General features: G+C 38.6%; 2 protein-coding genes across 2 annotated transcripts in view; one reads left to right on the top strand and one right to left on the bottom strand.

Annotated features, from left to right (window-relative positions):
* Positions 1–12,333: 12,333 nt before the first annotated feature.
* LOC148411728 (centriole and centriolar satellite protein ofd1-like) lies at positions 12,334–16,706 on the bottom strand. Its single transcript, XM_088435280.1, has one exon. It carries the CDS (start codon positions 16,605–16,607, stop codon positions 14,826–14,828), a length of 1,782 nt encoding a protein of 593 aa, XP_088291406.1. The 5' UTR covers positions 16,608–16,706; the 3' UTR covers positions 12,334–14,825.
* A 1,617-nt stretch (positions 16,707–18,323) lies between these two features.
* LOC148411727 (matrix metalloproteinase-17-like) overlaps positions 18,324–27,369 on the top strand; it is a 56,824-nt gene continuing 47,778 nt past the window's right edge. Inside the window, exon 1 of the mRNA XM_088435045.1 lies at positions 18,324–18,737. Within this exon, the coding sequence (XP_088291171.1) occupies positions 18,567–18,737 (171 nt within the window). The 5' untranslated portion in view covers positions 18,324–18,566. The remainder of the gene's footprint in view (positions 18,738–27,369) is intronic.

Here is a 27,369-nt window from a genome sequence, read left to right as displayed (position 1 = left end):
GTTTGATTTTCCGGCGTCGTCCTCGGCGTACGGCAGAACATATCAGATACATCTGATTTACAACTCTGTAGCGAGATCCCGCCGGCTCCAATCTAGGATTCAATCTGTTCGTGCGCATGAATTTGCACAATTTATTCTAGAGACAGCTCTGCCTGTTGGCCCTGTGCGAGTATGATGGTTAACTCCAATACGTCTTAAGCTGTTTCAATCGTGGGAAAAACACAACACTGGCATTGTACAAACATTTTTCCTCTCTGTTTAAATAGCCTCAATTTAAAAAGAAAAAAAAGGCTGTTATTGAGATCAGGGTTCATTGTTTTTTTAATGGAACTAATGAATCACTTTATGAGTCAAATACCACACATTTGACTGGGAATCACATTCATATTTAAACATGCGTAGGAATATGAATAGTGGAAAGGAGTTCAAAGAGAATTAGATACTCATCTGGATTCAAAGAAATTCAACTGGATGGATGGATGGATTCATGGATGGATGGTAGTGCTGAGTAGTGGGGTTCATTTATATATATATTTTTTGTTGGTAATAAAAAGCTTACTATTTTAGATATACTTTCAAAACATGTGATTGATCATCCTGTTTACAGTCCCTGTGGCAAGTTTTTTTTTTTTGTTTACCTCCAAATACCACAAACAGTATAGCCTGACACGTATTAGGAAATCATTCTAGAAATTGCCGAATGGAGAATTTCGTTGACCTTGTTGGTCAGCTCCTGAGCTTTTGCTAACTGTTGATCATATTTCTTCGTTAAATTGTTAGAAAACAAGTCCATTATGGATGGTTTACTGCTACCAGCTTGTGTAGCGCTTCTTTTAATTTCCATATTGTACTTGTCTGAAATGTGTATCTATTTGTCTGTATTTGGTACATGCAGCATCCACTTCAACCTGTGGGCCTGGAAGGGGGCTCCTCCCACCTGGGGTCCCTACTGAAGGTTTCTGATTTTCCCCAAATTGAGGTTTTTGAGTTTTTCCTTCCCCTTCTGGGAGCTTTGACAGGGGATGCTGTTGTGTACCTTACACCGAAAAGATTTCTCTGTTTGACTTCTTTTTTCGAAAGAAGTCTTGACATGACCGGTGATTTAGGGCTATACAAATACAATTTGATTGCTTGATTGATTATGGTCTGGCATTTGTATGGTCAAATTTGTCGGTCCAATACTTGAACGTTCATTTTGTTGGCAATGAAAACACATGGCAACTTTGTCCATGATATTGTTGTCAGTCTTTCTCTTTTTTAAAGGCCAATATGCTTCCAAATGGAGAATTTTCCTTTTTATTACAAACAACTTTGTCTTGGTCAGCCATTTTGCTTCTATTTGTGATTTTGCTTTAAACAGCAATGTCAGGGGAACAAAAAAATTAACATTCTGGTTATGAGCTTACTTAAGTGTTAGTCTATTTCACCGTGACGAAAACCCCACTCACACAATTGAAGTTTCTTTCTTCACGCCGTGATAATTGGTCTGCAATTATAAGTAATTGTGATATATAATTGATAACTGCAGAGTGTTCTGGCCAGTATTCACTTGTCTTAATGCCATCAGATAAAGCTGCCATAGGTTATGCAAATGCATTTTGAGAAATTCATAATTCTCTTTAATCTTGGTTGTCAGCTTTGGACAGCACTGATAATGTGTCTGCATGCCTTCAAGGCAGTACCGCATGTAGACACAGTAAAGCAAACACAAATGTTGTTGGCCCCAAAGCAGAACTTGTTCTTGTCTTTTTTGCAGATTGCATTTCAGAGTGAAAGCAAGTTAAAATCAATCTCCTGCTCTGGCTTTACAATGAGGCTTGATGCCAACTGCTCCAAGGAGAGCGGCAGTCTGTCCAATAAAATTCATGGTAAAAGTGGTATTTAATGGAAAATTGACGGTCTTCGCAGGCTCCTTTTCAGCTTGGATCAGGAATTCCCAAAGTATGGTAACATTACCTCAAAATTAGCCAAAATATTTATCTTCCATCAGTCTACAAGGCACACAAAAGAGATTTGGGCCATTTTTAGCTCAGGTAACATAAAATATTCACGAGGCTCTCAATCCAAATTAAAGTTGGTGAAGGTGGGACCTTCTCTTGCTTGAATTTCTCCTACCGTCTTTGAGAATAACCCCCGGGCAGTAGATTACAAGGTCTGCCCTCATTGGTCGATGGTCACGGCGAGAGCCAATCATGTCTCTTGCAGAAGTGCCATGTCCCTTCATGAAACACACATGCAGGTTAGGTTGACGCGAAGGACATGGAATGGAGCAACTGTAGGACTAAGTAAATCGCTTACCTAGATTTCTTTTGTAAATTGGAATTTCATGTATAAACTCTGATTGTTAGCATGTTTGGTCAGCTACAGGATTCCCTTCAATAAGACTTCCGGGCGCCGCTAATATAACCACAGCTCTCCATGAGACTACAGCTAAAGGGTTGGGAAGGGAAGGGATAACAGTACAGTTACTGTATAAGGTTTAATAATTTAAGATTGAAGTAAATGTGTACTGCAGTAATATTTGTCTAAAATAAGTATAAATACTTTTGACATTTAAAAAAAACCTCAGGTACCCACGGACACTTGCATGAAAATTCCACCTGGAAGGGGGTGACACTACTTTGGGCTTTCTCACTTATCTGCGAAAAATGAGATTACTGTATTTTTAAAACACATTTGAACACATTTGTAATAGTGTTCAAACATATTTGTAAGTATGTCTGAATGAGTTTGCAAGTTCAAAATGGTTATTCCATGTTTTGTGAAGAGTTCAACGAGTTTGGTCATATCCATCCAGGTAATTGTTGAAAGCTAACATGCTAACAGTAAAAATAAACGTAATTTGTGACCATTTTGCTTTGGTGCTTTCAGAATGAACAAGTACTGTATTCACCCTAAACACTCAATTGATTTGATATTTTTTCTTTTTAGAGAAAAGTCAATGAACTACATTAATCCATGCATAAATAGAATTTGTGTTTACTTAACAGCAAAATGCCTCAGGATTTTGAATTCATTACATTTCTTTTTCTGAGGTATAAAGAACAAAAAAAAAAAAAACAGCCGAAAGCATCCCTCTGGCTTTTTCAGCTCTCTCCTAAGTGATTAAAATTAGCCATTTATGCAAACTGTCTGCTCTCATTAGATGACGCTGCAAGATGTGTACAACAGCAGAATAAGAGAATTGGCCACATTTTCGGTACGACTAGACAAAAGTGTTATTTTCTTATTTGTTTTTAACCCTTGTGCAGTCATTTGCTCAATCTTTTGATCTTCATCAAAGGGAAAGCATAAAAAAAAAAAAACGGCACCTGGGAGCTGAAATTTTACGCAGATGGTGAACGAATGTTAAATTTCAACATGGCACCACCACTTAGTCTTTACACTACCAGGAGTGTGCCATCTCCTGGCTAAAAGAACTGTGAAAAAAATATGGAATTAAATGATTCAAAAAAATGGTCAAAATGCAGTTTTATGTTACGAGATTAATCCGTTCCGCATTTGGGTTCGTAAGACGAATTCACCAAACCTATGCTAAATAGCTAATGCATTTAGAACCCCAGGTAAAAACATCAACATTGTACATACATATTAAAAAATGGTACCAAAACAGTATAGTAAGTGCTATGTACAGATAATATATATGTATACAATCAGAAAACATCATGAATAAAAATTATAGAAATGATTTATTTACCTTAGAGTGACACCCATATTCCCTAGTAAGGGTAGCCTAGGCTAGGCAAGCTTCGTATTTCTTGATTATGTCCAGCTTCATTTCCTTATAAATCATCTCTCTTTAACATCACTAGCAATCTTGGGACCCATGGCTAACTAGCTCAAGTTTGAATTAAGCAGTAAAATGCACTATAAATAGGGTTTTTTAACCACACACAATCGAACAAAGCTTCACCGTTACACCCTTTTGAAACAAGTGAGGCCGACCAATAGCAGACCAGCATCTCCATGAGGAGATGCCGACCAATAGCAGACCAGCATTGTAGTCACGCATTGCATGGAAGCAGTTTGACCGCAATAGTAAATAAGTGCAATTACTTAAAAACGCCAGCAGATGGCAGCAAAACAACACAAATAAAGCTAACCCCCCCTAGGATCATGACAGTTGTTTTTCTCGCATAGCCGGGAAAATACAGAAAAGAGGGGGCCAAAAAACTCAGAATTCCACATCGCAACATGAAAATATTCTATGCCAGGGATGCTGCATCACAGGGGTCTGCTGTACTGCAGAAGGTTTAATGGGATAGGAGAATGTTTGAATGTTCTGAACTCCTTTTTCATCATGTAGAACAATGCTGCTTGAAAAAAAAAAAAAAGTATTCTCCCAGGAAAGGAAAGCAATTGAATATCAAAACAAAACTCGAAGTATTTGAAGCAAATGAGGACAAGCGATACAGGAAATTAATGGTTGCAGGGCAAAATATGTCCAGGAAAATTGGAATAGCTCAATAAAAATACTGATAGCTGCCATAATCATGTTGACAGACAAAAAATAAAAAAAACAATGTTTGGAGTCACGGTAAGACTTTTGGCAACAAAACAATCAAGTTCAACTCAAATCATTATATTTCCGTGATGGTATTTTTTTTATTTTTTTTGCCACATTGTTCGCTTTGTTGACTAAACATAATGATCATGTTCTGGTTGCCAGAGAGGAAAAAACAAAAACTCAGAGAAGTTCCGCACTGCGATGATTGTGGCGAGGAGATATTCTCTTATCTATGATATATTTCTGGACAGGCTAAACATTATTGTTTCCCAATTCCAAATGTCCTTATATTTGAGGGACCATGATGACAAAAGATGCTCATTTATTTTACTGAAGCATATTTATTCTATTTTCAAAGTCAACCAAATAAAACTTGATCATTTGTTTGATTCTTTATTGAATTGATAATACCTATTGAGTTAAAAAAAAAAATCCACCTCATGTGATCATCAAATGAAATAAAAGACAAATGAACAATGCACATAATTCTCAGTTTTTTTTCTCCAAACTGAAAAATGTGTGAGACAGGGGAGTACCGAGACTAGAGGCTAGCCAATCACATAGTTTTTAAAATGATGTCCCTTTGTTCAAGTATAACAACTGGAGAAAAAGCATGAAATAGCAGCCATTCTTGAATGGTAAATGTCAAAGTTCACTCCCCTCTGAATGTCTCATTTAAGTTACATGTAATCACGCTTTCATAGTGTTACACCGCCTTCCATAATTAATGGCAGCCTTGGTTAAAATATGTTCATGGCTTCTAATATATCATTTATTCACAATAGATATTCAAAACCACTTTTTCAGACCAATAACAGTATGAGTACGCCGCTCTTTCGTGATCACAAATACCGATACCAAGCACCGAGACTACTATGTTTGATACACAACATTTTCCCCCAAAAATTAATTTTAAAGACCTATATCTTCCAATAAACCTTCTTCTTTTGTGAAAATTGCAATTTTCTATTCTTCTAATTTGTAATAATGTGGAAAAAAATAAATACATAAATACATACATTATATACATTATATACACATATATATATATATACACATATATACACATATATATATATATATATATATATATATATATATATATATATATATATATGGGACACTTGCGTTGGTTAGGCAGCATAATCACTATTTGCAAATAAAAACAGCACCAATTCTAAGTACCAACACCAATGTTTCACCCAAAAACACAATGACATCATTTCAAAGAAAGACCCTTATATTCCAATAAAGGATGTTTTCTTAGTTTTATCAAATTAATTGCAGTTTTCTATCTTTAACATGTCATTTATTTGTCATTGTGAACTGTTCGGCCATCTTTATTAGCATCTGCTTCCATCAGAAGCACTGATAACTTGAAGTAAATAATATTGGACCCCAAAAAAGAAAGAAAATATAACTCAGTATGTGTGTGGGGATCCCATGTACAAAAATAATAGACAAAAGACTACCTTTTACGTTTGATAAATCATTGTTGAGCAACATATATTCTCGTGCTATAAAAAAAGTGAGATTATAATAATGTTGAATCAAAGCAAAAAGTCTGCGTTTTGCTTTCACACCCCAATCCCCTTTTTGTGTTGTAGGAAGGCAAAATCATAAGACTTCACCTTCACGATATAACTCTGGAGGTGTGGCCTTTGACATTGACGCTTAAGTTCGCACATGATAAAAATGTCAAGGGCAGCTTTTTCTTCATTTCAGTAATATGACAAAAGCCGTCTGCTGCTTAATGCAGAAAAAAACTCATTCCTTTATGACTCAAAGGTTAGATTATAGCCCTTTGTGGCAATATTTCTATATTGCTGTTATAAAACACCAAAGATTGTCTTTCCGCAGAAGCGAGAGAACCTGTACCGACAAAATGCACAAAGTACAAGGTCTTCTTTTACTAACACAGCAGGTTCTGTCACAACAATCATCGAGCCAGCTAGTGACCGTACGATAAATACTGATGAGGTCAGCTTATATTAAATCCAGAAAACTGTAATGAAAAACGGGCACCATCACACAACATAAAAAAAAACGCCCTTTAATAATATATATAATATACAGTGTAATAATTATTAAATACCGTATTTCCCCATATATAGGACACACCCGGGTATAGGATACAGCCTTAATTTAAGGGTCAAATTTGGGGGTTTTCTATGTTACCTTGTCCAGTGATCCCTCATTTTTCGCGGTTAATGGGGACTGGAACCCTCCCGCGATGAGTGAAAAACTGCAAAGACGTCAATTTATAGTTATAAATATTCGTCCACAGAAAAATATTCAACTTAAAGTGTAGAAAAACAAATCGTTACCTTGACAAGTAACGAGGTGGCCCATGCCTATTTGGGCCAAACTATTATAGCGTGGGGGTGAATCTGGGGGTTTTCCATTATTAAATTGACTAACCTACTGAACATAAAATTTGTTTTATGAACTTATATTTTCCTGAAACATTTATTAGTTAATCAATAATTATTTTTAAAGGACTTTTGCGTGTTTGATTGTTTTATTTAAAATCTCAAGTACCCCCGAAATTCCTTCAAGAACCCAATTTGAGAACCACTGCTTCAAATTACTGTTTATAGGGCGCACCCATAATGTTGGTCTTTATTGTGGGGGGAAAAAAGTGCATCTTTTATTTAGGGAATTACAGTATTATGAATAAATTGTGAATAAATTGCATTCTAATGTGCTTCTGTTCATCACAGTTTATGATTATCTTCCACTCTTATGTGTATGTTTAAAACAGGACTTCTTCCCTCAAATAAAGGAAGTTCCTTGGTAGCAGTCTTCACCGTAAGGGATAAGCGGCAAATGAACTGTGAAGTGTGTCTGCTTTAGAAACAGCGGGAAAATGTTGTGAAGTTTGTTTACTTCCGCTTGGATGGTTCCATTAATGGTAATTTAATAGAGGAATCAAAGGGGGGGATTGAATATTTTTAAATCGCAAAGCAGATAGCATTCATCTGATCTATGTTCCTATGAATTAGTAATCACTAACTTTAAAAAGAACCAGCTCTATTGTGCTCTGGTTTTTATCTTCAAATCTTCTTTTCAATTTGTAAACATGGCGCCCCTAAGACAATTTTTAGAATATTTAAAACAATGGCTAGGAATAGCATATTATCAAACACGGTTAGCATTCTAGTCACGACTAAAATTGTGCATGAAGGATGTGCTTTGTTTTCACGGTATCTTTTGTTTGGAAATTTCTAGAGATGGGCATTCATCGGGGTTGACGGACTCCTGTTTTGCTGACAGACAAGAAACTTAAAAAAAAAAAGAGAGAGACAAACTGCCGATAAGGGATGGATGCCCACGGCGATGACAAATGACGTACTGGCAAGATTTTAAAAATTGCCCAACTCTGCGAATATTTTTCTCAGTGCAGAAAAAAAAAATGTCCACAATGACTCATTTGTTTAAAGGAAAACGCTACTTTTAAAATCCTGCCTAGGACAAGGAACAATGTGTGTATAAATATTAATAAAGGAAACGCACACATTTATAACCGATGAGCCAATTAAGTTCACTACCGGGACCGATGTCAGAGTATTTTGTCATAATAATTCGTCAAAAACATCTCACAAACATAAAGCATTGAAAGACGACACTAGAGCTGAAATTTCACCCGGATGGTGACAACATGGCAAGAGCACCAGGCTAGGTTTATAATGCAGGGCTTAATGCTCAATTCTGATTTTTTCGTGAAATCCAATTTTTTTCCCGAGGTCGTTTACATTTCCAAATAAATGTGATAAATGTGACCTTTGTGTGAACGGCACAAAATAATCCTGCATGAGCAGAGGACACAGTCACGTCACATACAGCGAGCACGTTTAACATTTGTGTTTAAGGAAGTACCACGATGACTGGACAAATGGCTGTTATACCGGAGCCACAATATGTTCAATCTGTTTCATTTAAGGTGGAATGGAGGGGGAAAGGTACGGTTTGCAGCCGTGGTATTTTATGCCGTGAGAGCAACGTCGCCCTCGCACGTTTATTTTGTTTTTTGAAAAGCTGCTTGCGCCTTTTTGAGCGCAGAATTGTGATATTTGTCGTTTGTTTGTCACGTGCGCGTCGGACGAATTCGATCAGGCCATTCAGACTGAAGTCGCATGTTAAAAGATTGGATACGTATCAGATTTAGTACCGCATATCCACGAGGCCTGGGTCATGTGGGAGAAAAAAAAAACAAAACATCTGTGTGGTTCACAATGACATCAAAGGATCAGATACAGGTCAGATAGGGGCAAAAAATAAAAATAAAAATAAAAAAAAATTGGAATTGTGTCACTTCAGCCTGCAGTTATCGGACTACCACAAGTGTGCCATTCTTTGGTTGAAACACTGCGAGAATGTTGTGGAAGCAAATGTCCCCCAAATGCTCAAAACACAGACACAGGCTGAAATAATGACGAGGGGCTGACGATTCCGGTTTGAAAAAAAATGACAGCCTGATGATGCCAAACGGGTGTCAAGAGTGAATGATGCACAGGCAAAATTTTGTAAATTGCCCACCTCTGCTATTTGATTCCCATAAGGAAGACAATGAACGGGTTATCTGTGGGATTTGTGGGAAAATCTGTTTTCAATGGCATCCAAAAGCAGCTTGTGTCTATAAACACGCAGTTCGAATTGAGAGCATGCGGGCAGACTGATCCGAACAATACATCCGTGATGCATTACTTGGCTGCGTCCCCTGCGGTGCTCCAATTTATTTTCTGTCATGGCCACATCTCAACCGGACTGTAGAAGTAGCCTCACAACAATATGGTGGCAAACAAAGGTAACGTCTCAACTACTTTTATTCATTTATACATTCTGACATTGTGCGCGGGAATGTGAACTTGAGGCCGAAGGTTCAAAGATGACATCTGAGAGGATGTACATGAACCTCAGGCTAAGTTTGAGGGCATCGTATCCAATCAAGAATTCTCACTGCGACCCGGGAGGGTCAGATTTGTCCTCCAGTATGATTACCGATGAAGTGGAGTGAGGCCCATGTCGTTAAACTCGGTATGAAAAATTCAAAAGTGACTCTCGCCATTTGTAGAAATGTAGTCAAATTAGTTCTATTTCCAAACTTAGTGAAATCTTTCAAATAGTTCTTTGATGCCAAGGCAAGGTAGCTAGCTTCATTTACATCTTCCTGAGAACAAGCCTATTCATTTGTGTCCACTGCTGTGGACATTTTTTTGGTCACTAACTTTTGACACATTTCGAGCTACACTACCAAGTCCTAATGTGCTCTGTAGAGGAAACCCTGACCTTTCTAATGTCGCCTCATGTGTTTGGGTAGGATGTAATTCAGTTCGCTGAAGTACCGTATTTTCCGCACTATAAGGTGCACCAAAAAGCCTTAATTTTTTTTAAAAAGCTGATGCTGCGCCTTGTAATCAGGTGCGCCTTATATATGGGTCAATATTGATATTGGGATTCGTAGATGGGGAATGAACTGATAAAGTAAATTTTACCTGTTTCTTTTGTGTGTGTACAGTTGGAAGAAGGTTGGTCATTTTGACAATGAGTTATGATGCTATTGAGAGTTTAGAATTATTGAGTTATTATTGTTATCACTTTGAGTATTACTATATTGTGATTGAAAAAGTTTTGAAATGTCATTAATTGAGGGTGCGCCTTATAATCCGGTGAGCCTTATAGTGCGGAAAATACGGTATTTTACCAAAATTATAGGAAAAATGTTTAAAATGATTGCCTTAAAGAAAGATCTTGCCATTGACTAACTGATTCAGGTTTTGATGAGATTTCATCACCAAACAAGCTCCAAGGAAACAATGATCAAAATCTGTCTAAAATTCAAACATTACTATAGCTTATACAACAAGTCTCTTCATTTGTGTCCACTTGCTATGTCCATTTTGTCTGCAATAGGGCAAAGTTAATTGTATCTCACCTCAACGCGAGACACAATTGGAAAGGTCAAGAAGTCATGAAATAAGAACTCTAGGACTTAGTAGGGTAGCTCTAATGAGACAAAAGATATAAACCAAAATAAATGTCGGATATAGTGGACACAAATTAATAGATCTCAGTAGGATAAATTACACTTAAAGGCTTATGCTTTGTGGATATTCATAACAAGTGAGTGTCGAAACAACACAGGCTCTTGAATTGACCATAAATATGAAGTGAGATGGATGTTCATTTTATATTATTACAGATTGTCTGCAAAACATATTTCTTTTACTTCGCAATGAATTTCATTAAGCACATGAAGCACATTTTTAATCAACAATCCATTGTCAGGATTGCCATTAAGCACAAACCCTTGTTGAGATCAATATGCATTTCACACGTGCAGAGGGTCAAAGATATATCGAAGCTCTTAAACATGGCCGTTGGAGTGGTACCATTTGGAATATATTAACGAGCAATGAATCCAGTTAAGGCTGCAAAACGGCATATTCGCTTACAGCATGTGTTCTCTGTGGGAATGATTGTTTCCATACAATTAGTTTTTTGTTTTTATTTTATTTTGCATGCAATCGCAGATGAGCGTTCGGAAATCTTTACGATTTTTGAGCCATCGTGATTCAATCATCAGACATAATTTCATGGGGAATTCAAATCTCTCTGCGCGCCTCAAGAGTCAATTGTAATCAAAATGCATCAAGATATTGTGCTGAAAGCGTAAGTTTCAAACAGACAATCAAAAAGTTGTCCAAAGTCTGCAGGATTGTGGGTTTTTTTTTTTTTTTTTTGCTTTCTGCATTTCCCATATAACCACAGAAGGGTACAATTAATGACCAATAGTGTCTGTATGATAAAAGAAAGCACTACACACATCTCTGTTGTAACTTCTCTGCATTATAAATAAAGCAATAATAAGAAGAATGGAATCTACACCGCAGCGTGACCAATTTGAAGCCTTTATGTAAAGAAAATCTCCTTCCAAAGCATGAATATGATTTCCCTCAATACACCAAGGGTAGTTTTTCTCAGTAACTGGCTGAAAAAGGAGATGAAATAGTCTTGTCAGGCAAATGGGTTTGTTTTGAATAAATCACACTCGCATGTTGATGAAAGCGTTATAGCAGTTATCGCGGCAGCCATTTTTGTTCGGGATACTGCGAAATCAAAGGGATTTAGGTCACCGCTAATTTATTCAAGTCACACTGATCATCCTCTTAACAAAAAGATTGTTCTAGTGACGCGAATACCTGGACTTCAACTGGGACGTATTAAGTACTGTATTATGTACAAAGCACGTCCCACGTTACTAAAAATTGGGGTTACAAAACGAGTCTTTAAGAAAAATAAGACTCCTTATGAAGTAATATTCAGAACATAAAAGGCGAAAATTATTGGTAAACATAAAATTTAAATTAGTTATGGCTAATATTGTACATATTTTGGGCCGCTGTAAATAGACGAGCTGTCTCATCTGACTGCACGTTAGCGAGAGGGCTGAACAACATAACCCAGCAAGTTCTTCGCCTGACCTTAACTAAACTTACATCCACAAAGTGATCCCAAAATAAATATTAGATCTGTAGTCTTGCAAAAGCTGTCTAGATCACTGGGAATGTAAAAATGTACAAACAAAATGACCTATAAAAAGTTCCCTGGATTCACCACCAACACACCAGTGCCATCTCAAGGCAAACAAATAAACTGCATTCATTTTGTCAACTGCTACAAATGCATATTAAAAGATTGAAGAGCATTTTTGGGTCCCAAACCAGATTGGGCACTTTATATGTAAAAAACAAAAAAAAACCTCTGTTTACAAAAAGGCCCTTTCACGAAATGACTTCCGGAATGAATGAATGAATTTCGAAAGTAACCACTGTATTTCATTTAAATGTGTTATCTTCACGCAATACGACTACTACTCTATTTCCATTTCCATTAGTGCCCGAGCCGTACATTAAAACACTGCTAACGTGACCAAAAGTGACATCTACCTTTTTTCTTTTCATCCGCCAGAGTCGCAATATAATGATTCATATCTTTAAGCAAAATTTACATAAAGGCATTGATAATATCTGTAGGAGAGCTTTTGTGTTCCACCAGAGTACTGTCAAGGCCATATTAGTGCTGTAATTCAGCTTGTACTTTGAAGACCTGCTGAGCCACACAGAGGAACAAAAACAGTTTAATGAATACGGAGACACAACTAATGAATCCAAAGATTGAACGCTCAAAACAATTACCCAATTTTACCAAACAAATTCAGGGGATGTTAAATTAACCTAACACGGCAGCTGACTCATTTCATAAAAGCTCGCAAGAGAGACAAAATCTTGCGTCAATTAATATGAGGTGCATGCATGTGTGGCTGGTTTTTATTTCATAATTTGAATGATATGACACGCACATTTTTGGGATAATAAGTAGCTCTCCTGGCATATATGTTTTCCTGCAGCTGTATTATTTTCTGGTGTTGTACTCAGTAGAATGAGTGCACTTACTGTCTGCAATTCAGCTAATTTTATCATCTCAGTGATGTGTTGACCACTGTATGTAGTCTAATGAGGAGTAAGCATTACCCATAAACATTTGAACTTGCGGGGACCCACTGAAGCTTCTGATGTGTGTTCTCATTGGCTGCTATTTAACTCAGTGGGGACACTCTTGCTTATTTTAATGGAAAGCCAGGACACTCGCGATGGAATCATTAAAATTAATTACAATCGTCTGGAACATGTTGGGTATTCCTGTTTGCACATCCTGAAAGGGGATGAACATGAATTGCATTCAATGGCTATGATCCATTATGTGACTGATTTTTTATTTTTATTTTTAATTCAACATTGATGTTCCATATAAGCAGCAAACTTTCAATTAGCCTGCATTCACCGGAAAATCTGCTGCGGTTTAAACACCCGTGACCTAGAGAGCATTGCAGTGAGTCCTAAACAACAGTCATCCTAATTGCAATATTAAACCCATTGGTTTGAGGTGAATGGAAAAATCAATGGATCAAACAAACAACCGTTCAATCACGCTCACGCCAATTGACTTGAAATAAGCTAATGTGCAGCTAATGTGAGGTAAACATGTAAAAAAAAAACAACATACAGCTTGATATGGCAGTTTCTTTTGTAGGACTTCAAATTCAAAGAAACTATAGAAATGAGTGGCTCAGGTTGAACACCTTTCACCAAAAAAAACAATCATTGCCTCTATTGTCATAAAAAAAAAAAAACACACACTTGAATGCTATTGTTTCTCTCCTCTGGCAACCTCTTGACCTCAACTTCTGCGGAGGTCGTCTACGTCCACATCAGCACATGGCCATTTCGCTTTTTGTAGGCTTTCAAAACCATCCTCATGTATGTCTCCAGCAGAATTTCATTGGTGGAAAAAAAAAAAAAAATCTCTTTCTGCCTCCTCATTTTTTATCAAATGGTCCTTTTCTTCTCCTTCCATATTTATTGTGTCCACCTCGTTTACCAACACTATTGATTTTCTCTCCTCTCCTAGCAATGTTCCGCGCGCTGCTTTTTTTGTCTGCTTCAAGGCAAAGTCTCCTGAGATTTGTTTCATGGCTGCTGAGTCCTTTGAGTCTATTCGCTCCCTTGGGGGATCCTGTTACGCTTGTGCTTGGGGACAGAGGGTCTCTCAGGTGTACTCTGAACAGCGGGTGTCCAGGAGAACCTCTGGAATGTTTGGGGATCTGGAAAAATTGCATTCTTTTGATCCTTTCATTTAATACCGTAGGGGCACTTGTTACAATCTTCTTCTGAGTGCAACAAGGGAGATTGACCTGAAATTCAAATGGATTTAACACCTTGTTATAGAGGACAGATGACAAAACAGCTTCATCAAAGTCCGTCTTTGATGTCGTTTACTGACTTAAAAGTAGAGACCAGGTGACTGAAAGACACTGAATGCTTATCCAGAGAACGTTCATTCATCCCTGATGGTGATAGAATCAGAGGAACGTATGGTCTTTCAAAGATAGATGATTTCTGGTTTAAGAGGACCGAGGGGAGTTTTGACAAAGAATATTTAGCGCCAGAGGCGACAGGATGTAGATCTGCGGCACTTGGTTTTTCTTGTGTTGCTTTTGAGCTGCGGACTAGGAGGACTGAGCAGCTTGTTGGATGTATCCATGGGGAACGGACTGTCAAATGACCAAACTGTCTGCAATCTGTCTTTGTAGCGTTTTGCTGCTAGCAGCATGTGGAGTGGAGATAAACTAACTGTTGGACCAAAAGTGGAAAAAAAACCCCATTTCAGATGATGAGAAGTAACTATGGTTTTGATCTTATGAAAGGGTTTGTCTCGCGGAGCAGTTGGTCAAACTGTTAAGGGAGAACTCATGTTTTCAGGGTGAGGGGTGTGAGTTAGAAATGTGTGTTGAAGCAGAAGAGTGTGGATGATGTGAAAGACAACTCGCCAGGCATTTTCTGTAGGCTTCCTGAAGGGCCTCAGCCTCCTCCTTCAGCTGAAGGATCCAAGCTGTAGGTGCCATCTGGACCTCTATGCTGGGATTGTCACATAACTCTTTCTTTTGCATCAACATTGTTTGCTTATTGGCGCAAACCTGCTTCTTAGATGTGAAGATGCCTTGGAGACGTTTGAGGAATTCTTGATTTTCGCGGAGACGTTTCTTTAATTTCTCAGCGTGACCAGCGAACCATTGCATCTTCTCCTCACATTCTTGTAGCTGGACCTTGAGCTGACAGCATTGTTTCACCTTTACCTCGAGCTGCGCCTGCAGAACTTGCATTTGATTGTTCATGGTTTCTTTTTCTAGTTGGTGTTCAATTTGCAGTCTCCGTAGCTCCGACTGCAAAGCAAGTTGTTCTTGAGAGGCCTTCTCCAAGTCTTCACAAATACGCCGGTTCTCCACCTTCAAGTCCTTCAACGGAGTCTTGAGAAGCTGCACCTGCTCCTCCAATGTTGCGCTCTCACTTTTCAATCCAGCGTAGTCGCTCATCTTCTCCAGTTTGTCCTTCAAGAGCTCCTTCTGTTGATTCAACACTGAGCTCTTCTGCTGTTCCATCTTCAACTCATCCTGCAATCTTCTCCCCTCTGTGAAGACTCTGCTGTGCTCTTCTGCTTTTGCACTGATCGCAGCCAACTCTGTTTGGATCTGAATAGCTTCCAGTTTCTTTAGCTCTCGCTCATACATGGAAAGTTCTTTCAGTCCCCTGTGGTCACGGGTGTCTTTCATTTTCTGGGTGGTCTTGACCTTCACTGGATGTATTTTACATATCTCTTTAAACGCCTCCATTTGCATCCGCAGGTCATTTTCTTGCTGGCGCAATGCTTCAGTTTCCTTTTTCAGAGCTAGTCGCCGAATGACTTTGTTTTCCTCAGTCTGTTTTATTTGTAATTGATTATTTTCCTTGGCATTTATTGCCTGAATTCCATAGGTCATCATCAGTTCTTGTCTAACGTCATCAAATTTCCTCTGAAATTGCATTTTTCTTTCCGTCCTCAACTTGACACTTTCAGCGTCTTCGAGACACTGCATTTTTGCACAGACTTCCATCTGCTGTTCAAAGTCCGCTCTATATGCCTCCAGTTTGCACCGGGATAAAAATAGTTCATCTTCACTGCCATAATCATATTCCTTTTCAATCATTTTCGTCTTGGAAGCAAGAGACTCACTGCCATTTATGATGTCGGCTGTCTGAGTTGAAGCATCACGGTAAAGACGCAGTGCGTGATGCTGCACCACATGTGTCAGAAGCTTGATTAAAAACCCTCGATCATGGCCGCCCTCATCCGTGAGCAGATATCTGGAGAGTGACGAGAGAGGACTAATTTCAAGAAGCTGAAGAATGTCTTCTTTGCGAAAATTTCTCCCCGCGCTCAGGTTACTTTCAGGGCAGAATACAGAAAATGTGTCATCATATCCCGAGCTGCGAAGATAATTAGCAACAATGCTGTTACAAGCCGACACCAAATCGGAGCGCGACGTCACAGGCACCGGCGGCTGAGCTGGCTCACGAGAGGACGGTACCGGTTTTAGCTCCTTGATAAGTTGAGTGCGCAGTTGGGTTTGGAGCATTTCCTGCACTGTCATATCCTTAAATCTTTTAAAGAGCTTGTCCCTCAGCTCGCTTGAAGATAAAGCTTCCTCCCTGGTTGACAACATTATTATTGTCAAGTGTGATGGGTCCCTGAGGTATTATGCTTCTTGATTTTAAAATGTCAACCAAAATGATTTAGATTAAAAACGGTAACAGGAACAAGCTCGGGCTTCCTTTGTTTTCTTTGCTTTGTTCAGTGACCTCAAAGAGATTAAACGTGAAGTGCATCACAAAGACCAACTTGAAATCAATTTGATGCCATCGTGACAATAAGACTGCATGACAACCATCGCCATGGTGACCCCCGCATTGTAATTTCGGTCACGCACCGAAATAAGTTCTGAACTTTTGTTCAGAAATGTCAAGTAACAAACCACTAATATTTTGTGATTGTACTTGTATCTTGAGTCTGCTGTTAGCCAAAACTAAAGAAAATAGAGCCCCGAATAAAGATCCATGCATTCATTATCAGAACTGCGTTTCCCTCCAAAAAGTTAACTAAGGACAATTTAAATTGTCCTATTTAGCTAGCAAGCATGTTTTAGAATGTGCGAAGAAGCCGGAGTACTTGGGAGAAAATCCATGCGGGCACGGGGACACATGCAAACTCCACACAGGAAGGCCAGAGCCAGAAGTGAACCCATGACCTCTGAACTTTGAGGCACAAAAGATAACCAGTCTGCCACTGTGTCATACCAAATATAGATTTTGATTAGAAACACGAGATTTGCCAGCTGAACCTTTTTAAAAGGGACAGTGTGTAAGATTACGTCTAATCCGACCACTCCAGGAACCAGGATTTATAACCATAATTCCATGGGAGAAATATGTGAAAGCCACTACAAAATGATTATAAGGACATATTTTTTGTATGTACCGTATTTTCCGCACTATAAGGCGCACCCTCAATGACATATTTTAAAACCTTTTCCATATATAAGGCGCACCGGAATATAAGGCGCACCCTCAATTAATGACATTTTGAACCTTTTTCAATCACAATAGTAATACTCAAAGTAATAACAATAATAACTCAAATAACTCTAAACTCTCAATAGCATCAGAACTCAGTCAATATGACCAAACTTGTTCAACTGTAAACACACAAAAGAAACAGGTAAAGCTTATTTTATCAGATCATTCCACATCTACGAATCCCAATCTCAATATTGATCCATATATAAGGTGCACCTGATTATAAGGCGCACCATCAGCTTTTAAAAAAAAAATAAGGCATTTAGGTGCGCCTTATAGTGCGGAAAATACGGTAATTGAAGTTTATAGTGGGGGTGGCATTGTCGCAGACTGGTTAGGACGTCCGCCTCACAGTTCAGAGGTCCCGGGTTCGATTCCAGCGCCTGCCTTTCTGTGTGGAGTTTGCATCTTCTCCCCATGCCTGCATGGGTTTTCTCAAGGCTCTCCGGGTCTCCTACCCAATTCCAAAAGCATGCAGGGAAGGAATATTGGACACTCTAACAACTCTGGTTGTGTCCTGCGATTGGCTGGTGACCAGTTCAGGGTGTCCCCAAAAACAGGAACCAGCATGCCAGTTACCCTAGTGAGTATGAACAGCTAAAGAAAAAAAAAATGAAAGGGTTGAATGTATAGGTTTTTAATGCAGTTTTTTTTGTTCACCACTAAATACAGTACTATTGAAATGTTTTTGAACCGTAACACTCATATTACTCAGGACACACCCCCGCCCACTTTCCACTGCCTCCCCCTCCTCCTCCTCTTCCTCTCCCTTAGTTGAATCCAACCTCTCCAGTCCACTCGTGTGACTTGCGCGCACGAGGCACAAAAAGCCCACGCGAGGCAGCTGCTTCCATTTCTCACAGAAAGCTCGCTTGCTGCCAGGCGCACGGCAACACCGGGCGGCCACAACTCTTTCATGATGCCCTCTTCGCTCGTCTTCACCCGGAAAGCAAACTTCCTCGGCCACCTGTTTTCATGTGTTTTATGTCTTTGCGCTCCACAGTGAGGTAGCCTGTGAGGTTTTTCAAAGTCTTTTTTTTTTTTTTTGGATGCTGCTTCCTGGCTCATTGGAGCCCCGCGGGACTAGCCTGGCTCCGGTTGTTTCCGAAAGGATAAGGAATACACGCGCGGAGATGCTGGTGCTCCTGGTGCCGCTTTTGTGGCTTCTGCCTGCGAGTCGAGCGGCTCCCCCGCAGGCCATGCGAGAGGACACAGGGGTGGTAAGAACTTTATTGTTCCCTCTTCTTTTGTTGTTTTGCTTGGATGTTAGGTGGCAAAACGCGCAGAATATTAAGCAGTCGGGATGTGATGAGAGGAGGAATCAAAGGGCACGCTGATGGAGAGCCTTGATAAGAGGGCGCTGCAATAAATAAGACGGGCTCGCAGTAAATACACAAGATGTCTTCAGCTCGGCTTGACATAAAACGAGGCCGGCTTCCAGCCCCGTGACAGAGGGAGACAATGACACTTTATTGGATATGTCATTTTGTCTGGCATGCTTCGGAAATGTGTCACATGACACTTCTTGTGTTGCGGCGCCACAGGAATTCAAAATGATGCACATTTTAATGCAGTTTGCCGGTAGACCGCGACTTTTGTTTTGTTCGTGTTTTCATAAAGGATAATAAATGACTGTGAAAATATCATGAATATGTGGCTTGTTTATCGGCCAAAATATCGAAATGGGACCGGCGATCTAAAAATCATGAAAATAAACAAAGTTTAAAGTTATAATTTTATGAAAACATTCATGTGAAGAACAATTGTAGACAGTGCCAGTCAGTGTTTTTCCCCCTCTGTAAAATTTTCTGAAATGTACATTAGATTAACTCATTCAGTGCCAGCTGTTATCGGACACATACATACTGTACATAGAATTGAATGTTTGGACTCCTCAAAGACATTCTCTTTGAGATTGAGGATGAATACTTTGGTCATTAACACTGTGAGGAAGTCCTAATGGAATTATTTGTAATAAATAAATAAATAATAGTTTTTTTTTAAATGCATGATTCAGATGCAATGCAGATTCTTCAAAGTGGCCACCTTCTGCTCAGCTCGCAAATTTGCACATCTTGTTATCTTCTCAGTTAGTTTCATGATGTGGATGTGACCTGGGATGAATTTGAAGTTGCTACGAAACTTCTGACTGGTAATGAGCAATCATACATTTTTTTTTAGATTAGTTGAACATTTACAAGGTCTGTATTTTTAATGATAAACAATAAGACAGGTCGATATAAAGTGCAAAATTGCTGCAGCTTGTTTGGCTTTCTCCCTTATTCCAAAAGCATATTTTTTTCTAATGTGCATACTGTTATTTTGACTTCTCTAATAGCAGCAGTTTAGTGCTATCTAATAGCAAGGAGAACTGTCAGATGTTTTCCCCTAAGGTATTGATGACTGGTATCGGCCCTATTCACACACACTCGATACCTTGAAAGCCATGTATTGGCTTGATGTATATACCTGGTATCGTTACTTGCCCATCCCTTGTAGTTTATACAATTATTATAAGGGGTACACTACTGTATGTTTTGAATCACTCCCTGAAACGCACTCTCATTTTGCCTCAATTGTTTTACGATATGATTTGTCAACAATTTAATGGATCGGTAATCCCACTGCTATTAAGCACTTATCAGACAGAACGTTTGAATACTTCTGCAAAAACATATTGACAGAGAAGCAATAATGGGCAATTATTGCCATGATGTCGTACACTACAGTAGCTTTTTAAAACTGTTGTTTTGAAATTCAAAAGTTCGAGCTAACAATTTAGGTGTTTACACTTTTAACTGTACGTTAGGGTTCCTTCACTTTGGCCCTGCACTTGTCAATAATGCCTTTCAACAGTTGCTGCAAACAAATCAAAAAGCACTCTGAAAGCGGAATGCTTCACTGAGTACGTCTGCCTTGATCTGTGATGAGAACTCAAATGTGTTGTAAATACTCTGGAGCTAGCCTTACCCAGCAGATTGCACTGATATCAAATTTAAAGCCGTTTAGGGCTATATTTGTATGCTACGTGCATTACTATTCTGAGATTTAACCCTTGTGCAGTGTTTTGTCCAATCCTTTGATCTTTTCATCAAAGGCATTTCACATCAATGGGAAGGTATTGAAGAAAACTAGCAAAGTTGGGCAAGTTACTTTAAAACTGTAATGCGTATTTGCTTCTTACTGTCATTAATGAGTTACTTTACAATATTACTGTATTTGAAATGTAACTCATTAACACGACTATTGCATTACTTTTTATATTGCTCTCGCCAACATAACTTGAAATATGGATTTGCCTTTCTAAATGTAACTCATTACTGTCATTATACTTCCAGTGGAAAGTTGGCTTAAGCCTAAAACCAGTCCAAATCATTTCATCTCTATTGTATTGTAAACCTTTGAAGATACATTTTTTTTGTATTTTAATCCTTTTATCACTTAGCTTCACGGCATAAATATGCATTTTTTATATACTTTAGGCAGATTTCAACTTTCAGGTTAAAAAAAAAAAATGGCATTGCGTTACTCTCATTGGTACCGTGTAAAATATTACTATTTTCGTGGGGTATAATGCATTACACTACTGCGAAACATCACTCCCAACACTGGACACTAGGGAGCTGAAATTTCACCCAGATGGTGACAACGTGACCACTGAGTTATCACACTACCAGGAGTGTAATAATTATGTGGAGGAAATGGAACTAAAACTGATCAAAATACCACGCAGTGGTTTACCAGGAGTCGTGTGGTCCGTTCACTTTTTTCTTTGGCATTTGAGCAAAGCAACAGCATTTGTCTACTATGTCTGAGTTAATTGCCTTTTCTAATTAGTGTCAGGTGATAAGTTTAATGAGGGGACAAAATATTCCAGAGTGAACTGCTGCTGACATCATACTTTTCATAGTAATGGCTTTTGTAGCAGATGCTTTTGTCTCCCATAACAAATTCATGCCTCGAGCCACTAGAACATTTGCCCAGACGCTCTTAAGCATCTGTGTCTTTACTGTCCCTCCGGTCTTCATCTTTTGTTCCGCCTCCAACCAAATTTGATTACGGACCTCGTGTTGCCTCTTTTGCATTGTTTTCAACTCCCAAGCAAGTTCTGCCCTGATGTTTTCGAGCGCTGACGCAAACTTGGCACAAGCCAAAGACAGACACAATCGTGTTCAAGTAGTGAGGTCATAGAGTTTGCTGGACCCGAAACTTTTGCTATCTGGGCCACTTGCACTGACTTTGTGTAGACGTGTTCACTGAGAGATTTGCCCTTCCTTTTTCCCAACGCTTGATGTTAGTCACAGCTATATCTATAGACGCAGCAGCAGTGTGTTAAATACAAATGTGGTCAGCAGTTATGATGTGAATACATTCACCCTGAAGTTTTATCTTTTATGAGTCAAGCAGACTCCATATAGCATCTGCATGGTCTCAGCTCTTCTATCCTGTTTGCACTGTTTGGTTGTCTACTTCTGAAAATGTCTGCAGAAAAAGAACATGAATAGTATCAAGCCCAGACTGCATGTTGGTTTTTACTAGATTTCCAAAGATTAATCACAAACTAATTGATATTACAAGTAATAGCTACTCAGATTTGGCTTTCATGCGTAGATTCACCATTTTGTATTTGTTTACATGCGTTTTTGCTCCCGCATTCCAAAAATTGTTGGGTTAATGCAAGGGTGTCCAAACTCAAGAGACGCTATCCTGAATGTTTTTGGTGTTTACGTCCTCCAACACATTCGATTTAAACAATCAGCTCATCGGCAGAAGCCTGCTAACTATCTTGAACATCACGATCAGATTTCTTGGAAAAGGGAAATAAACACCTGCAGGATAGCGGCCCTCGAGGACCTGGTTTTGGACCCTTCCGGGTTAAGGGACGAAACTGAACTTTTCAAAGGTATCAATGTGGTTGTTTGAATGTGTCTCGTGGGTTAAAGATGGAAGAATGAATGCATGAACTGGACCACTGTATGCTCATATATATATATATATATATATATATATATATATATATATATATATATATATATATATATATATATATATATATATATATGTGTGCATGTATCTGGATTGTGACTAAATAAAATTGAGTAAATTCAATGCAACACTGTTTACCAGTGTGGAATTGGACATTTTTAACCCAGGCAATGTGTAAATAACAATAAGGGGATTTTGAGAGCCAGATGGACGACAGACACCATCCCTCCCACCAGTGACCTTCTTGATTGATTGACCTAAAAAAATAAATAAACCTCCCCAGTGATCGAGCTGGCCTCAGCTGTTGGGAGCAGGTGGATTCAATTTTTCGTCCAGCTTTTAAGTGGGGTGCCTTTATCTGGGCCCGGTGATGCTCATAACTGCTGTCCAGTCAGGACGCGGGCCACAAAGCATCTACCCGCCCACAGAAGCGTGTCGTCCTCCACCTCTTTTGACCCCCACCCGCTCCGACGACACCTCGCCATTATGCTGCATCACTTCGCTCTTGTGCGTTTCTGTCTTTGAAACCAATTAACTGAACCACAAAGTTTAAGCACAGCTCTGAGCCATGCATGCTTTGCTCTTATCTAGTTCACCGCTCAGAACCGTTTGTAATACTTGCGTTTGGCGGTGGGAGGGAATTCAAGATAAAAGCCAGTATGTGATCTTAACAGTTTATTGTTCGTCTTAGATTGATCTTTTTGATCTTTTTTTATGCCAAGTTCCGTAGTGTACTGTATTTATCAGCTGCAGACAAAAAAATGAGCTTCATGACTTCATTAAATGACTAAAAACATCCTTCGATTAATAGTACTTATGTTGTTCTGCAGCTTTTACATGTGTTAGCATCATGATGGCAACTATGTCCAAATCCTCTTCATGCAATTTCTGAACCATCCATCTGGTCTCTCGTCCAGTGTTTTGAAGGAACATGCACCATTTGGTTGGCCCTCCCACGGGTCCGATGTAAAATGTCTTACCAGAACATACACCAGTGCCTCTCATTAGCTTTGTTCATAACCATGCAATTTCAAAAGAATCAACTCTGCCAACCCAACAAGCCTCTGTTCTTCCGCTTTACGTCCTTGAGGTTAGTGCTTCCATTTGTGGCTTCCTTATACCAACAAGTCTTTTGATTGCAGCCAAAAGCTCAAGAATGGAATGTTTAGAGAACATGTAGATGATGTCAAGACTGATGGGAAAGTTCTGCATTAAGGCCATCAGCCAGACAGGGTCAAGAAAAGAATTATGCATTCAGAATCGGTTATGAGCTGATATCAGATTCTGATCGTATGATAACCTTGAGAAAAATATCATGATATTAAAACTACGGCTCTATTTTTTCCCCATTGACCACAATATATTATATTTTTAATGAAAAATTTGGATATTTGGTACATCAAGAAATACAAAAATTTAACAAATGTCTTGTTTTTTTTAACTGTTCTGAGCAAGTGACAGTGCACCGTCACTGGTAAATTAATTTTAAGACAAAGACCTCCTCCTTGTCTTCCATGCAGTCCAAAAGGGTAAAAAAAAAAGTGATTTCCATCTAATTATTATCAGTCAACTCTGCAAGCACTAGTGATGCCGTATCATCAAATGGCACTGCGCTTTCATGAATGTCCAGTGTGAGGCACACTAGACTGTGAAAAATCCTATAAAAATATTGTGATATATTTTAAAAATAACTGAGTTAAAGACTGTAATTCTTAAAATTACCAAAAAAAAAGAAAAAAAATGACTAGCATGAGCACTAATTTGTGCTTTTGATCAAATGTGGGCCCTGACTGACGCTTGCATTTTTTATGTTGCGTTTTGAGAGCCATCTTGTAAGATCCAAAAAGGGCACTGGGAGCATACAATGTATCATAACTTGATTTTGATAGGTAAAGCTTTGTCCAATCATCTCCCCTAAGTGGGCGACATAATCAAAGCACAGCATATTGATTGGCTCAGACACGCAAACGTGTCATGTCGTCGAGCATGCTTCGGTCCAAAGGCGTTATGACAAAAAAAATTGCCATCTAATTATTTTCAAAGAGGCAGCTTGAGTCAACTCTGCAAGCAGCCAATAATATTGTTTTCCATTTAAATGTGTCCTTTGTTAGATTAAGCATAAAAGAAAAGCACTCATTACCAGATAAAGAGTTTTTTAGGAGTTATTGAAACCTTGACATTTAACACAGCGGTAACCTGTCAACTCAGTTATTGGCCCTTGCCGAATTCTGAATGGACCAATTTGATTTTTTACAGCTAAAAATTGGCCTCATTGAAATTTTAGGATGGTGTCACACCAGGAGAGCTATTACACAGGTCCACAAGTTTTTTTTTTTTATTGCTTCTCTACAGAAACAAAAGTCAGAACATGATATTAAAGATAAGTAATGAACGCCTTTACCGTCTTAAAATTGATAGTTATCAAAGTAAAAAAAAGTGAATGCCATCTCATTGTTTTCAGTCAACTCTGCAAGCACTAGTGATGCCGTATCACCAAACTCCACTGCACTTCCATGAATATCCACTGTGAGGCACACTAGACTTTGAAAGAAAATCCTCTAAAAACAGTGATAATTTTCAAAATAGTTCATGATAGTTTCACACAAAGTCTCCAAGCTAAAGCCACGCCCCTCTTCAATTTACCCAAGTGTGAATCTTAAAGATCGCCAATCATGGTGGGATGCGATTAGTAAAATTTTGTCGCGCTGACAAATAGAACGGTTATCATCACCACGCAGCAGCACTAACAAAAATAAGCTAGCATTAGCACATTTGAAGCTTTTCAAATGCCAGAACTATTTTGAAAACATAGCTAGCCGGGATTTTCCGCATGCCAAGCCAATATGGGTGCTGTAAACCACTAATGGATGCTCATTGGCCCATCAAATTTGTCATTTCTGCGCCACTGTAAGATGTAATGACAGATGGTTAAAAAGGACAAAAAAAATACAAACTAACATTGGCTGGGCTCGAAAATCCGCACAGCACCACAGTCGCCTATCTTGCTGTCTAAAGTAGTCACCTAGTGAATGCAATTTGTCTCTTTACCACAGTTGAGACACGCGGGTTAACAAGTAAACCCAAAACAAAATCTTCAGTTAGTTTACAACCATGATTTTTATGGTAAATATATGTCGGCTAGCTAAAGAAAAACCAAATACATAACCAGTCAAAATGTATCCTCCACAACAGTTAGGGCACTTTTCCTCTTGAGACATGCTTCGAACCGAACAGCGTGACCTTTCTGTGTGTGGTCCTGTGCTACAGGCTGCTTAAGGAGAACGCTCGTGTTGAAAAAGTCTCACTCACGGCTTCTCATTGTGTGCTGATTGACAGTAATGACTGACATGACAGCTTAGCGTGTAACATGCATCAAATTCGCATTTTCCAATGAAGCGTGCGGAGGTCACAATACTGTCGACGTGCCGCTATCTGACACTGCTTTGTTAAGTGTTGAAGTACTGCAGGGAGGCTTTATGAGATTGGCAGAGTTTACCATAATTTAAAAGGATAATTCGACAAGGATCAGTTGTTTAACTGGGTGCCATTGGAGCATGGCGGATGTAGCATTTTGTGCCTGATTGTCAGAGCTACATTAAAACAGCTTTTTTTTGTTTGTTTGTTTTGTTTGTTTTCAGGTATCAGATTAGAAATAGTGTGAGTAATCCCTCTGTGCTCAATGCCAATGATTCTCAATCTTTTTCATCGTTCTTTTTTTCCCAGTCAAGTACCCCTAAATCAACACAAAGCATTTTTGGACAATAAACATAATATTGAAATTAGATTTAGGACAGAATACTGGGGCATCTGTGTCAGATTTTTTAAACCTTGGAACTACATTAGTAGTGGTATCGCTAGGTTTTTTTTTTACCCCCCCCCTGGAGATAGATCCTGTCACCATGTGTGCTAGAAAATTGTGTAATTAATGACAATGTTCAACTGCTTAACAAAATAAAAGCAAACATTGTGCAAAGGACCCAATTCAAAAACAAGGTTCTTCGCGTTTCAATTAATTGACTTTTAATTTGAAAAGACACATATTTCTGTTATGACATTAAAAAACTAGATTTGCTCAAAGCAGTAGTTACCTTGTTAAAATCTCACACACACCCAGTACTTGTACCCCCAAATGAGAAGCAATGTTGTACGGCATGATCGTTAGGAAGGTGCGACATGAAGATAAACATTTTATCAATAAATTGTTTGACTATAATTTTAATGTACAGCGGTATGGCAAGAAATGCTTGATTAATTGATCATGAAGAAGTCATAGTTGCATCAATGCGGATCTGCCATGTAGTTCTTATGGCAGCATTATTCTCATTGATGCAATACTGGAAATACAATACAGTATTTCAGAACATTCATTCTCCCGTTTAAAATGCTATTGCAAAAAAAAATAATTGGTTGAGTTACAAGGATGGATTTAATGTGCAAATTATATAGATTTTTTTTTTTTTTTAATCTGCGGTTGTTTTAGCAATACTGTGATTACTCTTTTTGGAAAAATGTTTTTCCCAAATCAACCATATTTAAAAGTAAAAATAAGAGAAGAAGTCTATTTTTAGTAACAGCATGGTTTGGCCTGAACCGCTTTCGTTTAACGATACAATTCTCTTGCATCTTAGTAATGCGAGTTGTGCTTTTCCTTCTGAAATGAAGATTACGCAAAAGCATTTCCAGGGCGGCTTTATTACAAGAGTAGCCACTATAGAGCGGCCTGTATATGAAACCTCAAATCAAGTCCATGTGGACAGTTCTATTTTAACCACTGTAGAACCGCCCCTCTTCTCTTTGACCAGATCAAAGTTTGGCTTTCCTGCTGCTTTTCAAAAGATTGACCAGATCGTATAATTACAGAGGTTT

This window comes from Hippichthys cyanospilos, chromosome 15 (assembly GCF_059441005.1).
Source record: "Hippichthys cyanospilos isolate Australia breed blue-spotted pipefish chromosome 15, RoL_Hcya_1.0, whole genome shotgun sequence".
NCBI lineage: Eukaryota > Metazoa > Chordata > Actinopteri > Syngnathiformes > Syngnathidae > Hippichthys > Hippichthys cyanospilos.
The sequence above is the reverse complement of the archived record's forward strand: the minus strand, read 5'-3'. Positions and strand labels throughout refer to the sequence as shown.

Coding starts and splice junctions, on each gene's coding strand:
- LOC148411728 (XM_088435280.1), bottom strand. CDS start 16,607: ATGTTGTCAACCAGGGAGGAAGCTTTATCTTCAAGCGAGCTGAGGGAC.